The sequence below is a fragment of the Mastacembelus armatus genome, chromosome 21, assembly GCF_900324485.2.
Source record: "Mastacembelus armatus chromosome 21, fMasArm1.2, whole genome shotgun sequence".
NCBI classification, from domain to species: Eukaryota; Metazoa; Chordata; class Actinopteri; order Synbranchiformes; family Mastacembelidae; genus Mastacembelus; species Mastacembelus armatus.
In genome coordinates, this window is record NC_046653.1 from 12811598 (window position 1) to 12827978 (window position 16381).

The window sequence follows — 16381 nt, forward strand, 5'->3', positions numbered from 1 at the left end:
TCACCGCTCCCTAGAACCGCTCTATGATCCAAGAAATTACTTTATCATAGAGTAAGTAACTGTTCAACTGTGCCCAGGTTATGCTGAGTTAATTAGGTTTCTTTTTTTCTGGTTGATTCGATCACTCGATACCGCCAATGCTCATGCTACGGCAGGCAGCAGAGAAAGAGACGCGGCGCCTTGTCCTGTGTATGCCCTTAAAAATTTAAGACTTATTCATTAGCAAATGTCTGAGCTGGAAGCCATTATACAAGCTGCAGAAACTCAAGCCTCCAACTCTGGGATCACATCATTCAGCCCGAGTGGTTTCTGTGTCAGAAAGCATGATGGGACGTTGCCACGCAGCCTGTTTTGGTGGATCTGATTACTATTGTCAGTCGGTTCTGCTCCAGCAGTGCTACACGTGCTCAGTGACATGCAGCATTAAGGATTTGAAATTAGCCTGAGCTGGAAATGTCATGGCAGCAGTTCAGCTGTGCTTTTGAATGGAGCCATTAAAACATCTGGTTACCAAAGGCATTGGATCGGAGTTAACCGACACCTGATAATTAAACGCTGCGCTTCAGTACCATGTGAACACTGTTCTTTCCAGTGATTATTTTGCATGATGTCCGCACGTTTCTCAAGTTAGTCAGTCATCAGCTGTGCTACATCAGGTAATTCAAGTCTGGACTTAACACAAGCTGATACCCATGTCCCTCTGCGTCCCAGCTGGCCTTTGTTTGGAATATTTCCGCCTGGTTAACTCCTGAGCTCTAAGTCAGAGGTTGCTGCCTTTTGTGCTGACTTAGTGACGAAGCTCCTAAAGATGGAGGGGACAGAGGGGAGGGGTTTTGGTGAGGCCATCTGTTGCTGAGACAATTCATGTACCCGTCAGCTTCAGCCTCTTTTAGACACACACATACAAAAACACAAACAAATGGACAGGCACATCTGGTGTTGCCTTTCTTGAGCCCTCCATCACTAAAACACCCACTCCAAACATATTACTGACAACTTGCTATTATAGTTGTTCTATGATGCTACTTTACCTGCTATCTGTGGTTTCGTCTGCCTTTTTCTCTCGTTTTTTTTCTTATTTTGTGTCAACATAAAATGCAAGTATTTATTTTTTTAATGTAAACTGCTAAGATGAGTAAAAACCTAAATGATAAAAAAAAAGTGAGCTAAAATGATCTGATCTGATACATTTGAAAAAATATTGGTCCAGTATTGATGTGACTGTTTTTTGCCTGATTTTGATTATAGTGCCTGGTGGGCAGTTTTCCAAAGTCTGCACAGACGCTGGTGCAGCAAGCCAAGGCAGCATTAACGTCTTTGTGGCCAAGCTTGTTGCTGACTTTTGGTTTACCATATAGCTTAATGTGGACTCAATTCATAAACCAATTATTATATCGATTGCTAGTTTTTTTTTTCCATTCTCATTTAAAACATTTCTGTGTGCAGTGAAGAGGTTCTCGGGAAGGTGCACCTAAGAAGGTGACTGGGCATCCTTTTAAGAAATCCTTAACTGGAAAAGACTGACTCATTAACTGAACCATTCAAGTCTAACATTTTCCTTTTTAATATTTGCGTCAGTAAAATATCTCAATTGAAGCAACCACTGCACTGCTTTCCATGTCATGACTTGCCTGTTGTCTCGGTCAGCATCTCGTGTAAACTACCTATTGTTACAATACTCTGCATGGTTCTTCACTTTGTCAGCACCAGTGTTCCAGTTATTTCAACAGAAAACCTCTAGAAGATGAAAAGTACTAGTAATATTCTGCTGAGTTCAAGCCCGTTACGTAACAGCAACTGATCTTCTTAAAATCTATAGCGCAAACACTATTAATCCCCTCGCTGGACTTCAGTGAACTCACGTGAAGCCGCTTTTTTCCCTAAACAGGCCATGCATGCCAAGCTGGTACCAGGCAGACACAGTCGGTCACTGGTATGAAAGTCAGCGGTCATCTCATATTAAATGGAAACTGTGTTAATGTGTGATCACATGTCAGTGAATAATTCTGTTATACATGTGTCCTCTGTTTGTCTGCCTCTTTTTCCAGACAATGGGAGGCGGGACATTTATCAGGTGCCTGCACCCTTCCTCTTTCCCCTCTCTCCCCTCTCAGCCTCCTCCTCTTTTACACAACCCCCTTCATCCCACTTACCCCAGTCCCCTGTGGTTTGAGAGAGCCACATTTAGCTGTGCTCCATTAGCCGCCTGAAAAAAACTCCTTGATGATGGAAGTGGGTTTTTAGACTGGCAGTTTGGGCTGAATGACCTTTTGTCCAAGAAGAAAGTGTGAATTCCAAAATAAAGAAAAGAATAGAGACCAATCATCACTCTGAACTGTTCAGTGAGTTTATTTACAATCATTTTTAATGTTGAACTAACTTCTCTTTGTGATTCATCAGATTATAAACATCTGGTGCATTGAACAAAAGCATCTTCATCGTTGCCTTGACCCTTATGGCAAACACGTTTGTGCTGCATGGGTGAGAGTGTGTGCGCAGCCTGTTGTTAATAGTTAATAAGGATTGATGTCTGGAAGTGGTGACCTTGTATTAGGTTTCCTAGTGGAATCCATGCATATTGATCTTTTTTTTTTTTTTGCTTGTTGGGCACACAACAACCTTTGCTTCGTGCTTTCACTGGCCACCCCTGTGTTGGCACTTGTGATGATTAATTGTGTTTAGAATAAGAACAGGAGATTTTCAGCCCAAATGTCTTTATACTGCACAATATATGAGCATCATATCTACTATCCTATCACCAATGAACTACAATAAAACCAAAGATCATTTATATGTGTTACATTATCTGTAGTTGAGATTACAGTCTGAAAATAGATGCACATTAAAGGTTCAATGTGAAATATTTAGATTGATCTATTGGCAGAAAAGGAATATAATATCCATACATATACTGTCATTAGTGTGTAGTGACTTAAAAGACCAGCTGTTTTTATAGGGAGCGGGTCTCCTTTCACAGATGCAGCCATATTGCGCTATCGTGTTTCTACAGTAGCCCAGAATGGACAAACCAAACACCGGCTGTAGACAGGGAATCACTTTTTGTCTTAAAGCTGATGGCTCCTGTACCCTTGCACACACCTGGAAACGAGAGGGTGGAGTGGGAGGGATGCTCAAAAAGTTGCATTCTGCAATCTCGTCACTAGATGCTGCTAAATTTTACATGCTGCACCTTTAATGGAAAAGTTTGGCGTTTTGGGAAACATGTTTTATCACTGAGAAGATTAATAAAATCTTGTTACCCCCTTGTAAAACCATATATTATCATTTTTACACATTTGTGTGATATTGATCTTTTCATTTAACTGTCAGCAATAAAGCAAATCAGCATATTTTACAAAATATAAATCGCTCCTGTAGAAACCATTGGTTCAGCATCAGGTGGGTTTTGTTCATTAATGTTGTTTAATCAGAGGCCATGTTTGTTGTTTTTTGACACTGACAAATTTGAATTTAGTAATCCCTCAGACATTTAGTCATTAAAAAGCGGTCAGTTCTATAAATGTATGTTCCGCCACTGTAAGGCAATGACAATCCGTCTGAGCAATCAGCCTCAGATTCCTGTTATTGCTTCTGGTTACTGAGCTGCTCACAAACACGCCTGGGAAGGTCAGTGACTCCAAATGGATACACAAACACAGGAGACCAGGCTGCTCCAATCAGCTGTGGTGTTGGTTTTAATCTCCATCTGGAACCAGGATCTGATCCAGTGTAATGACGAGACACATGTTGTGGTTTGCCCAACTACAATAGAGAAAAGCAGAAAGGACAGTGGGCAGAGAAAGCATTTGTACTGATTGATTTGCTGAAGTACCAAACGCTCATTTGGGGCCTTGTTCATTTTTACACTATAAATCTGACTGAAAGCCTTTTTGACAGTTTTACTGAGTGTGTATGACTGAGTGGTAGTTGTAGTCTCTGACAAACACTCAGCATGCAAGCCTGGCAAACTACTTTTCTTTACTAAATGGCAATGGCATTTTAACAAGAGGATAACTGTGCCAGTTTGGTTTGGGGAGGGAGTAGCAATGTGGCACAGAGCAGTAAGTATAACGGAAAAAATGGAAACTGCGAATGAAACAAGGAGGCAAAATTCCTGCTTTTTCAGAATAACCCCTGCTGTCACTACAATATTTCACACCTAAATCTGGCCACAAAGTCTTTTCATGTATTTCTAGTTTCAGTCCCTGTTGCCTTACTTTATTTTGGTAATAGTCTAAAATGTGTTTGAGTTGCAGATGTTGAGTATTTTATTACGAAGCGGGTGACTCCAGTATGAGCCCAGATGCTAACAGTGGTGTGCTGGCTATTGTGTTGCAGGGGGCCCGTGTCTGGCTGAGCCACAAAGAGCAGCTCCTCCCTTCCACCGTCAGCTCGTGTGATGATTTGTCTCTGGTGCTCACCACTGACTATGGGAAGGTAAGACTTTTTTTTTTTTTTTTACAGCTGAAGTGTGTATGATTCACTTTAAACTGTCCCAAACTGCACCATATGGCATTTTCTGTAACTTTAAGGAACCAGTCCATCTTAAGGAAATACGTTTTGAAGCCAAAAGCCATGCAAGTAAAAATCTCCCATCTTTGTAATATAATGCGAGAGGAGTGGTCAAGCGTATGTGAGAGTAAATTGTTTGCACACATGTGTTTGATCTCAGGTTTCGGTGGTGGGATCAACACCTTTTGTAATAAATTAAGAATGACAGGAATGGGCTCCTTATGACAAGTCACTGCCCTGAGCTTATCTGTTTGGCAGTGCATGGAGGTCTTTGTGCTGGAGGAAATCCTGTTAGTGCAGGAGCGAGAGAGAGAGAGAGACAGAGAGAGAGAGAGAGAGAGAGAGAGAGGTGGCGATGGATGTTTAAGAAAATGCACAATGTCTGGTTTGGAGAGGGTTTATCAAAAATGCGCTTCCAGTTTGGGCTTTTCTTGTGGAATGCCTTTTGTACTGAACAAACCTGATGATCAGTGCATATGATCATTCATTCGCTCCAAACCCAGGCTCACCCGTCAGGTCAAGCCCCGAGGAAGGAACAGGGTAGGGCCCAAGGACTGATTCTGTCCACAGGATCAAGATGTATAGCATCATTTCCACTTCCAAACTCAGCCACATGGCCATCAGTGTAACCCACAGGCCAAGGCCCTGTGTTGTTCCTTCATTGGAGTCCCTCACAATTGATCTAAAGAAGGACAATTTAACACTTGTCTTGTAATGACGAACACACGGGGAACGATCACACAACAATGCAGTTTCATTCCTTTTCATTAGGAGATTTTTTTTAACAGTTTGAGAATGTGGCAAGCCATGATGGCACAGTTTTGATCAGGGTTGTTTCCACCTGCAGTTATTTTCAGCAAAAAAGCACCCTTAAAAACTTACTGTACACTACCTGCCCATCACCAAACAATGGACATACACATTTAACAACTAGCTGATGGACTCAGAGGAGTATTGAGCTGCTAAAGAGCCAAATATTTCCCTGAGGAGTTGGTGGTGAGTAACCAAGATTCTAAAAGATGTGTGAGAGGAGCGATATGAGCTAATCCATGTGCCCTTCTCTTCAGCATATTTTTATAATGCTGCTGCGGTCAGTGGTGGAGATGTGAGAAGTCAAATATGTGTTGTAGGAAGGATTGACAGTGCAATGGATGAATAAGAAATTAGACCCCACTTCTTATTTATTGTGTAAATATAACTGAATGCAGCCTGGTGGCGTGTCCTGGGTGTACTTCATCTCTCCTCCAGTGGTCAGCTGATAAGCAGTATATCTAATGGATATAACAGAATGCCACAGGATGATGATCTCAGTACAAAAACATTAAAAAAAATAATGTGGTTAATGTAACCTTGTGGGTTTTTATAGTGACTGTGCTGGACAATAGTGTTGCAGCTGACATAAAGTATAGTTATGTGTTCATATGACCTTTACATGTGAGCTCAGAATGTGTTTGTCATCCAGCCATATGGATGTCTCCACTGTGTCCATGTCCTATGACTCTGCAGACAGAATGACAGGAATGTGAGACTGAGAAACAGACTGTCTCCACTGACAGAGTCCCTGGTTGAACTTATGTGATCCCCTGTTTCTGGACTACATATCTGCTGAGGTTTATTGGTATTTCCTGATCCAGTCACAATCTTTTATTTAATCCAGCCGCTGTAGCGAGCTCAGGGTATTATACATATGTGTTGTCTGTCAGTCTATCTATGTCTGCTTTCTGGTGTTTTTGCACCCATGTGCTATGTCAAAAGGTGGATTGGTAAATGCATTCTGTCAACAATTTCCCCTGAGGGGGTGTGATATACCATTATCCGCTGCCTCGGTGCCTGCACTAAGGTGTAGCTCTCTGCCTGAGTGCTTAGCCTGCAGACTCAGGAGAATGTCTTTACCCACACTGTCTAGGCTGCCATGACTGCTGTCACATTAACAATCATATCAGCGTTCATCACTGTCTCATCCCCGGTACACCACAGACCTGAGTGGACCAATAACCTACAAAAGATTCACTGAGCCTAAATGCACTTTGGCTTCTTTGTGTATTTAGGTGTATGTGTGTGTTGTGTGTGTGTGTGTTTTCTGTGGCCAGATGGCACCAGCTGGATTAACAGTGTGCGAGTTACCCCAGAGGGGTGCACATGTAAAGAAAAGCAGGCTGGGTAACCTCAACTAGACAACTGCTGCTGGTGATGTCGTGTCTGTCTTATGGAGCAATACATCAGTGAGCTGAAGTTGGCCATTTTTATTCATGGATCATTTAGCACATACAGTTTGTATTACTCATGTACATACAGCTCAGTGATTCTATGCAGGGTAAAGTAAAGTAAAGTAAGTAAAGTTAAAAGGGAACACAATTAAATTATGGCCAGACATTATTTTGTACTTGATGTAAAGGTGAAACAATTGGTGAAATTCTCTATTAGTGGTTCAGCAGAAGAATAAGTGGTGATTATTCTGGTAATTAATTCTTACAAATATTTTTTAAGAAAAAATACTAGAGATACCTTACTTAGGTTTGATTTTCTTTCTCTTTTTTATTTGTAACCTAAAATCTCTGAAATGATTGGTCTTGTGCTCCCACAAAAAAAGTGAGAGCAATTTCATTGTCACCTTCAGCACAATTTAAAAAGTAGTTCAGTAAACAATTATGTGCTTTGCTCTTAATAAATTGTCATTGGCCTGAGTGAAAGAGACAAGACTCCTCTGTTCTCGAGTTATCCAGACCCTGTAGTCAGACAGTCTCTAAGGTTTCAATCAGGCCAGTGATAGCCTCTTAAGTCTTTGCTGGATTGTTATTCAGTGGAGCCATGATTATGGGCCTTTAGGTGACTGATGTGCTCACACAAATAACATGCTCACAAAAACTAAATGCTGAGGGTCTGGGTGTTTGGTAAATAAAGATTTTATGGTTTGGGTTTGCTGAATTCAGCAGTAGGGAAAATCCATATTAAGAGTTTGCCTAATTTTTTTTTCTTGTGTGTGTGTGCTGGTTGTTTGTTTTTACAGTTTTCATCATTAATAAGCTTAACTCCCTCAGTCTCCGACCACATCCCCCCGGGGTCTGGGTGGGATCCCCCTGCAGCAGATGGACTCACTGTAAGACAGAGAGAGTCAGACGAGGAAAGAAAATAAGAGGAAGGCAAAAACATACAAGGATAAACAAGACTGGGTTTATGTCTACAAGGCTGTGATTTTGTATCTGCCCATGTGTTATTTCTAAATGTCTGAACACAGTAAAGTCCAATGTGCCACGAGCATGACCCCGCCTGCGTGTGCATATTCAGTAGAGCTCGACGAACAAAGCAGCAGCAGGGTGTGGTTTCTGTGAAGAGAAGACAAAAGGAAAAACCTTTACAGCTGCAAGAAAGTTTAAAATTCAAGTGTTTGCAAAAGCATCAGCTGTTCCTGCTGTTTAGCCTGCATTTGTTTGGTGAGACTCTGTAACCCAACTGAGTCTGATGCATTTTAATTCATCAGAAAGTGAATTTTCTGTCTAAAAACTCACTCACTTGATTGTAGCGCTTTGTGTCGGACCGGGCGGCTGTTGTGGGAAGGCAGTTCAATTAGTGAAGGAAGGAGGGAAGAAATAAATGAAGAGAAAAGAAAGAGAAGGAAATAAGAACAGAAAGACTTGGCTGTCTCTCCTGGCTCAGATAATTCATCACAAAAACCAAGACTCAAAGGAAGTTATATATTTTATTGCAGCAATTGTTTCAATCAACATTGTGGCACTTGGTGTTTTTTTTTTTTGTTTTTTTTTTCTGGTTTGTGTCCAGCCACGTGGCTGTCGGAGTACTAGTGTCACTGCCATGAATCACTGGGAGAGAATCAGTTTGCTGAGTGTTGATGTTCACTAATCAATCACAATTCACATGTTGTCGCAAATGTCCCGAACACGTCTCCAGCCATCATTACATCACTCAGATCACACTGATGTGTCCTATTGTGAAAGAGGCATTGTAATAATTGTATGACAAATATCCCTTTCACTGATCAGGATTAATAGTCACTTTAAAATTAGCTAAATTTACTCCACGTTTTGATTCTGAACTCAGAAGAAAACAAATGATTCAAACACTGATTTTATTTGTTTTTCTGTTGCTTGTTTTTTGTTTTTTTTTGTGGAAGCTGAAAATCAATGGCAGTGTTACATCACTGTGGTTGGCTCAGGCACAATCCACAGCTCCTACAGGGAAAATGTTCCAGTATGTCTGACTGTTATAATGGACACTAACGGAACATTACTGCACCACACAGGGATTGAAATGGAAATAATAATGAGTATTTGTCTGTGTCTAGACTTCATCTGCTCCCATGTTCCATCTCCATCTATCCACAGTATGTTACTTAGTTAATTATATGGAAACATAAAAATGATAGGAATAATATTACTGGAAATTGCTGTAGCCATGAGGACAGAGTTTAGTGGCTTATTTCACAGGAATGAAACCAAACAATAAAAGATCATAGTAAGGCAATGTGAAACCTCTTTTGATGATAGCACCTCCAGCTCCTTTTTCTTCAGCATCTTTAATGTTTCATTCGTGAAAAAGTCCCCAACCCTCACCTTTTGAAATATGAACAGTAAGTTCTCTAAAAAAAGATCATAAACAAGGGACCCATAATATGATGCGGAGACAGACAAACAGATGACATATCTGCACAGACTTAGAGGAATAATAGTGAAGGTGTTTTCCAAGATCACGGCTCATAGTGTTTGGGTAAAGGAGCCAAATTTCTTTTCCTTCTGTGAAACCCGAGGAGGGATTGACAGTGCAGTCTTGTGCTGTAGATTCTTGCAGTTGTTTTTTATCCTGTATCAACATTGTTTCCAGCCACCTCAGTACAACTTTCAGGAATGTTAAGAATGCAAACACAGGCAGTCGACATATCCCGGATTTCTGTGTTTTATTTGGTTGGGTGTTGCTGCTTCATTGTCAACAAAAAAACATATGTAAGCTGTAGACGTATGTGATGTGCCTGATACGTCCTCTTTTACAGCACATTTTTGTTAATTAAATGAAAGGACGAAGACTTGAAACTGCTCGTAAGCATTTTCATTACATACTGAGGTGAAACAAAATCCGATGTGGCCTTTATTATATTATCTGCTATAAATCCAAATGCAGCACCGTGTTAAACAAAAAGCCACAACTGCACAATGACCCGATGTGGCTCTGGAATAAAGAAATGAAAAGTTGAATTCATGAGTAACGTGGTTACTCATTTTAGTACGTGAAGGGGTTTTGCTGCTAAAGCTTTATTTGGTCATTTTAGAAAAACGCCAACAAACTTTTATACTGTTCTGCAACTGACTGCTTCTTCTCTAATTGTACTACTTTCAAGGTCATTTTTAACATTCACTATTATGTGGCAAAGATGGTATTTTTTTTTTATTCACTTAAAGTCATGATGACACATGGTATTAAGCCATCGGAGCCCAGGTGTTGATAAAGGAGCTAATCATATTAAGTGACTGATGCAATTAAATGTAAACTGATAATGTTGATTATGGACATAAAACAAGGAAAAGTCTGTTTGATTTATTAGACAGGACCTGCTTGGTGGATGTGGGGTAGTTTTCCCTGAGGGGAGAGGGTTAGGGTTACAGACAAATGATTATGGGCATCGGGCTATAAATCTGCAAATTTCATTGCTCTTCATCTTTTCACAAACCTAAATAACACAAAAACATGTAGCAGCCTACTGTTAACTGCATTGTTTCTGTGCTTTTCCGTCGGTATATGCTCATTCTCTAATGGCCATTTGGAGCTGAAATGGACATGTCTGCCAGAGTCCATTTATTGACTGCAGTTAACACGCTGCATAAGATAAAAAAGATGGAAACAGACACTTACATGGATGCACATATTATTAAGAATTGTCCTTGCAATTATTAAATCTAATTCATAGCTTTACCTATCTGTAATAGAGGATAAGAGAAAGAAGTGATGGTTTCTTCAGATTTCCTATTTTCATACAGCTGACTATTTATTGGGTATATTTATCCTATTAAATTATTGTGTTTGGACAAGTATATGTGAAGAGCAGTTTACATGGTACATAACTGTGACATCAGAACATCTTTGATTGGAAGACAAAGACAGTAAGGCTGGTCCTCAGGCTTTTTTGTGATGGCACTGACTTTGTCAAAGCTGCACTGATCAGTATTTTTATGTTAAAAAGGCAAATATCTGTGTGTAAAGTTGTCACTTATAGTGAAGAGACCACATAGAATTACTTCCAGACTATTCATTTTCCCTCAGCTTTACAGTTCACTTTAGCATCTTTCAGCTGAGCTCCACTCTGCTGGCGTAATGTGCTCCATTCCCTCATACTTATCCAACACCAAAAGGGTTTGGTATCTCACATTCATTTTCAAACCATCGTTTATGCTCAGTCTACAATTCCCACACGGCCTCAGCAGCCCCTCCATGCAGGGACACAATGGAATATACCAGCAGAGCCAGCAGTAATGCATGAGGTCAACACAGCTTCAGCCCTTTTCCATCAGTATTGATCTAAACTTTGCATCCAATCAAGTCACCAGCACAGTTGTAGTCTGATTGTAGTCTGTAGGCTGATTTTCTATTTTAGTGCCACTATATAGACATTATTAAACTCAATTCCTTCATGGCATCATTCTTATTAGGCCCCATTTGAAAATGGGGCTTGAAGCGTAAACATCTCCACAGGAATGTGATGTACTGTAGTGAGAGGTTTCTTGTACAGAGACTGTTGAAGAGAATTGAAGAAATCAATGAGTGGCGTCCAGGCATGTGTCAGACAGGGGTTATTTACCTGCCAGGTATGCTGACAGCAGGCACAGGCAGGCACACAACATGGAGTCATTTTTCCTCTTGTCATTTACATCTGTCTGTTGTCCATGCATGCATGTGCTCTGGTCAAAGTGCAAGACTGATGTGCCAGCAGTTTTATCCATCTGTATAAACCTGTTTATCCGCCCTCTGAATGGATATTTTGAAAGCTCAGTGTTTGGATATGTTTATGTGTGTGTGTTGTTGCAGGTAATACACCTACAAAAGGCAGAGCTGAACAGAAAGATGGTGTACCTGATGCACCCCAGTAGCATCCATGGAGTAGAGGACATGTCGACACTGGCTGAGCTGAATGAAGCTGCCATCATGCACAACCTCTTTCTGCGCTACCAGAAAGACAACATCTATGTACGGCACTGCACTGTCTTAATCTGTTGCCCTGTACCAACATGATGTACCATCGATCTGTCATCTGTGCGTCCATCATGTTGGTCAGAGCTATATTTTTTCTTTTTTCTGGGAACTGGCACAACAGCTAAACTGATAACAAATCTCAACAGAAAACATCAGTTTTTGGTGTTTTTTTCTTTTTATATGAGGCAATTTATTCTTATTTTTTTTAAATTAAAGATAAATTTAACTCCTGGAAACCTCGAACAATTATAAAATCTAACATTGTGAGAGTATTCAGAGCTATATTCTTCCTTTAACACCAGATCTCAGATGTGTTCGTCTTATTCCCCAGGATTCTTTTCATTGTAGATCCCATGAAACAGTATCTGGGCTTTATTAAAGTCATCATTGCCCACAGACACATGGTAACTTCGTTTTTGGAAATCCTATCTCATCCCAGAGGTTTTGCCCTGTCTGTCCACATAACATTACAGAACATTACTATTGTGGACCGTCGACCCACAAACACACTTTTGTGAGGTGCTTTTCCCAAAAGTGCAATACCCAAGGTGGTGAAAAAGATCCTAAAATATTACAAGCCTCAGCAGAAAATAGGTCACATGCAATGCTAGTATTACTGACAACAGGTACTGTGTCAGAGGAAGGATGTTGGAAACTGGGTAAACCCACTGTCCTGATTGTGTTAAGTCCCTCAGATCTGTGTGATTGTTTGGAGATATTGTGTATATCCTGTATATCCTGTGTATGTATACTAATAAATCTGATAATATATCTTTCTTTTTTATTCTCCTTTCTTCCTTGCGTTTCTATTTTTTCATGTCCTTCAGACTAATATAGGTTCGATTCTGGCCGCAGTAAACCCCTATAAGCAGATAGCAGGACTGTACGACTGCACCACCGTCGAATTGTACAGCAAACACCAGATGGGGGAGCTGCCTCCACATATCTTCGCTGTGGCCAATGAGTGTTACCGCTGCCTGTGGAAGAGACATGACAGCCAGTGTGTTCTCATCAGGTGAGGACTAAGGAGAAAATGCTTGTGTGCCCTTTTACACTTCTAATTACAAAAAACTTCATTTTTGTAATTGTGCTAATTTTATGTTGTGTGACTGTGCATATTGTGTCTTCAGTGGGGAGAGTGGTGCTGGGAAGACAGAGAGCACAAAGCTGCTGCTGAAGTTTCTTTCAGTGATGAGTCAAAACTCAGCAGCTACTCCTCTGTCAGAGAGGACCACCAGGGTGGAGCAGGCCCTCGTCCAGAGCAGGTACTGTTTGACCTCCAACTCTGTTTATTGACGAGTTCATCCTAAACTCCACTTAACTCAGCATCTTCTTACTCTTGGATCTAATACAATAATGATATTTTTGCAATGATTGATAGACACTCCACTGAACCCGCACTACTGGCAGAATAGGAAAACCTTTGCATATGGATTCACATGTGCATCAAAATAGAAAACAGTGATGAGCAATCATTGGATACAGCAGAAGATTATTTTATTTACTTTGTTGTCTTTCCTCTATTTTCAGCCCCATCATGGAAGCATTTGGAAATGCTAAGACAGTGTACAACAACAACTCCAGTCGCTTTGGGAAGTTCATCCAGCTCCACTTTTCCCAGAACGGAAACATTCAGGGAGGCTGCATCACTGACTGTATCTTTCTAATGTTCATTCATATAGGCTGTGAAGAAATCAGATTGAGCACCTTATCCAGGGCAGTTACCGAAAGTTATAATTTTTCTCCTTGACTTTTAATGATCAGATTTGCTGGAAAAGGTAAGTTTACGCTGTGTTGAATCATTCAGCAAGTTTAATAACAGCAGATTTTAATAGCAGAGTCATTAGCTGTCTGTAAAATCATTAACTATTTAATCTAACCATCTTCTCTATTCAAGAACCGTGTGGTTCGACAGAATCCTGGAGAGAGAAACTACCACATCTTCTATGCCCTGTTAGCAGGGGCAGATAAGGACCACAGAGGTTTGTCTTTATAGATTTATAAGGAGTGCTCAACGTTTCTAGCCAGCTATACTCATGAAACTCTAACGTTACAGTGGCTTTAAAAATACACATCCTCATTTAGTCTATCATTTAGTGATAGCGAGTGATAAGTTCATACACATTGTGTGTACAAATATTTACTTCAAGCACTTATACAGCTCAGGCATAAAGAATCCAATCAAATATACTCAAAATAGAATAAAAAGCCTGTCTATTCCTGTCTATGCCTATAGGCCTTACAATGCACTGCTAAATGGTCAGTGATGGTCAGTTGCACAGAAGAGTTATTTAGTTATCTTTTTTCTGTCACTTTCAGAGATAAGTGCATTTACTTTGAGTTTATTTGTGTCTGATTTCTTTACTTCTCTGTTTTTCAGAAATGTACCTCCTGTCTGAAGGACCTGAGTCTTATCACTACCTGAGCCAGTCCGGCTGTGTGCAGGACAGCAGTCTTAATGACAAGCAGCTCTTTGACAGTGTGATGGTAAGAAGATGAGGAAAGATGTGCATGGTTTGTTTTACCTCTAGAGGGCGCCACAGCCCTTCATCCTGACCACAGACTGACGTTTCAAAAACATTAGCCTGGAGGAGACATTTTATATTATTATATTATATACCTTTAGAGGTACATCTTGAATTATGTCGGTTTATAGCTCAAAGCAGAAACTAAATGAACTTTACCTGCTGTCCTGTGTGGTAGTGTGTGTCTACTGCCCTAACAGGGAGTTGTCGAACTTCGTCTGTGTTGTGTTGCAGGAGGCCCTGAAGGTGATGGAATTCACCGAGGAGGAGATAAGAGATGTGTTTAAGTTACTGTCTGCTGTTCTCCAGATGGGCAACATTGAGTTTATGACTGCAGGTGGAGCTCAGATCACGTCAAAAGGAGGTAGAAAACAATAACACATGACATTTCTACTACACAGACTGTGAGATCATCCCTTACAAAAGTGTTATACACATCCGCAATATGTACCGCACTTTGACAGACAGAGATGAAATTATGAAATAAAGCATTCTGGGAATACTTTAAAATACTTAAATTTCCTATATGTTTCCTAGCATAAACTGTGCCCAAACAACTCACTTGCTCAGTACAGAGCAGATCACAATTCAAGGTTTCTCTAAAATTACTCATTCGTTTGCAAAAACCAAATCATTTCAAATTATGAGAGCTTAGTGCTTAGAACTTAAACCTTTTACCCTGGTGTGAAAACTTTAAGGGGTTAATCTCAATTCAGTTAAAATGACCAATTGTTTCTGCTGGAGTTTACTTTAGAAAAGACTCGTTTTCACAAACAGATAATAAATTGACTGCTGATGTTGGGCCACTCTGCGGTGTTCCCTATAGCCCTGACTTTGACTGATGTTGTATTAGCAGACAGAGCACCCAACAGGCTGTAACATGAGCTCAGGGCTCCTTTGTTCGCCGTGTCTGACCTCTTTTCCAAAGAACTACTGAACTACAGTAACAGCAGATTACTATAGCCCAGCCAACAGGCTAGAGTTTCTTATAGACTGTATAGGATCACTGTCTCTATATTGTTTGAGATCAATAGGAGTCACCTGAACTGTCTGTGCTCTACATTAGTTAGAGTTTACATGTGTGTAAGTCTGTGGCTGTGTGTGTGTGTGTGTGTGTGTGTGTGTGTGTGTGTGTGTGTGTGTGTGTGTGTGTTTCAGTGGTCAATAATGTCAGTGAACTGCTTGGCCTGGACTGCTTCCAGCTGTCGGAGGTGCTGACCCAGCGCTCCATGATTCTCAGAGGAGAGGAGATCTGCTCGCCCCTCACTGTGGAGCAGGTAAAAACACATTCAAACCCACTTCCTCCTCTGTTGTTCGTTACAGGAATCCCACAGCTAACACAGAACAATCCTGAAACATTTGCTTTTGCACCCCTGTTAATGTTATCAGATTTCAATGTTCTAGTGCAAGGTATTGTTCAGATGGCCTGCACTGCCAAGACAGTGAAACATACAGTAGATGTTTCTGTTTGCCTGCTTGTTGCCCCCCATCCTCACTCTTATCCCTCCCCTGTCCTGGTGACACACACAGCTTTTCTTCAGCGCTCTCCCCCACATGCCTCTCCAGATCCCTTGCGTGACTCCCAGCCATTTCCTGCTTTTTGTCTGCCAGATTCCTGGCACAATAAAGCCATCGTGATAGTGATCTGAGTCAAAAGCACAATAGGGCCAATGACTGGGGTGAAGTTAGAGTTGTCTCCTCTGGAGGCAGCGCAACCAGGCACCAAGACGCTGGTGTAATAATTTAGCTGTGTCTTGTCTGTAGCTAATTCGAATATTACACAATCTTCATCTGCATGTGTTATCCTTTTCACCATGCGCAACAAGAACATTTTGACGCATAACACAATCCTTTTTGGCTGAACTCAAGCCCTGAGCCCACTCATACACATAAATGTCAATGAATATGCAGAATGGACCTTTACTATTATCACAGGGACACGAAAGTCACAAAAAAGCTTTTCATCACCAGACAAAGACTTTGTGCTGTCGCCCCGCTGCTGCTTCTTCTGTTTGCCCTTTGAAGCAGCTTGTCTCTTAATGGAGTTCATTATTCTGTTCCTGGAGTCGGTAAAAATGGCTTCTTCTCACAGCGGCCAGGGGTCACTCACCCCACGACTGCCAGTAGCATAACCCCCCCTCCCCCCTCCC

General features: G+C 40.9%; 1 protein-coding gene across 1 annotated transcript in view; it reads left to right on the forward strand.

Annotated features, from left to right (window-relative positions):
* The window catches only part of myo10l3 (myosin X, like 3), a 49660-nt gene that overhangs the window by 8787 nt on the left and 24492 nt on the right, over positions 1-16381 (forward strand). The window contains exons 2-11 of the mRNA XM_026295717.1: positions 4339-4437; positions 11542-11700; positions 12534-12721; positions 12837-12971; positions 13237-13361; positions 13471-13484; positions 13604-13688; positions 14087-14193; positions 14466-14595; positions 15390-15508. Of these exons, the coding sequence (XP_026151502.1) occupies positions 4339-4437; positions 11542-11700; positions 12534-12721; positions 12837-12971; positions 13237-13361; positions 13471-13484; positions 13604-13688; positions 14087-14193; positions 14466-14595; positions 15390-15508 (1161 nt within the window). The remainder of the gene's footprint in view (positions 1-4338; positions 4438-11541; positions 11701-12533; positions 12722-12836; positions 12972-13236; positions 13362-13470; positions 13485-13603; positions 13689-14086; positions 14194-14465; positions 14596-15389; positions 15509-16381) is intronic.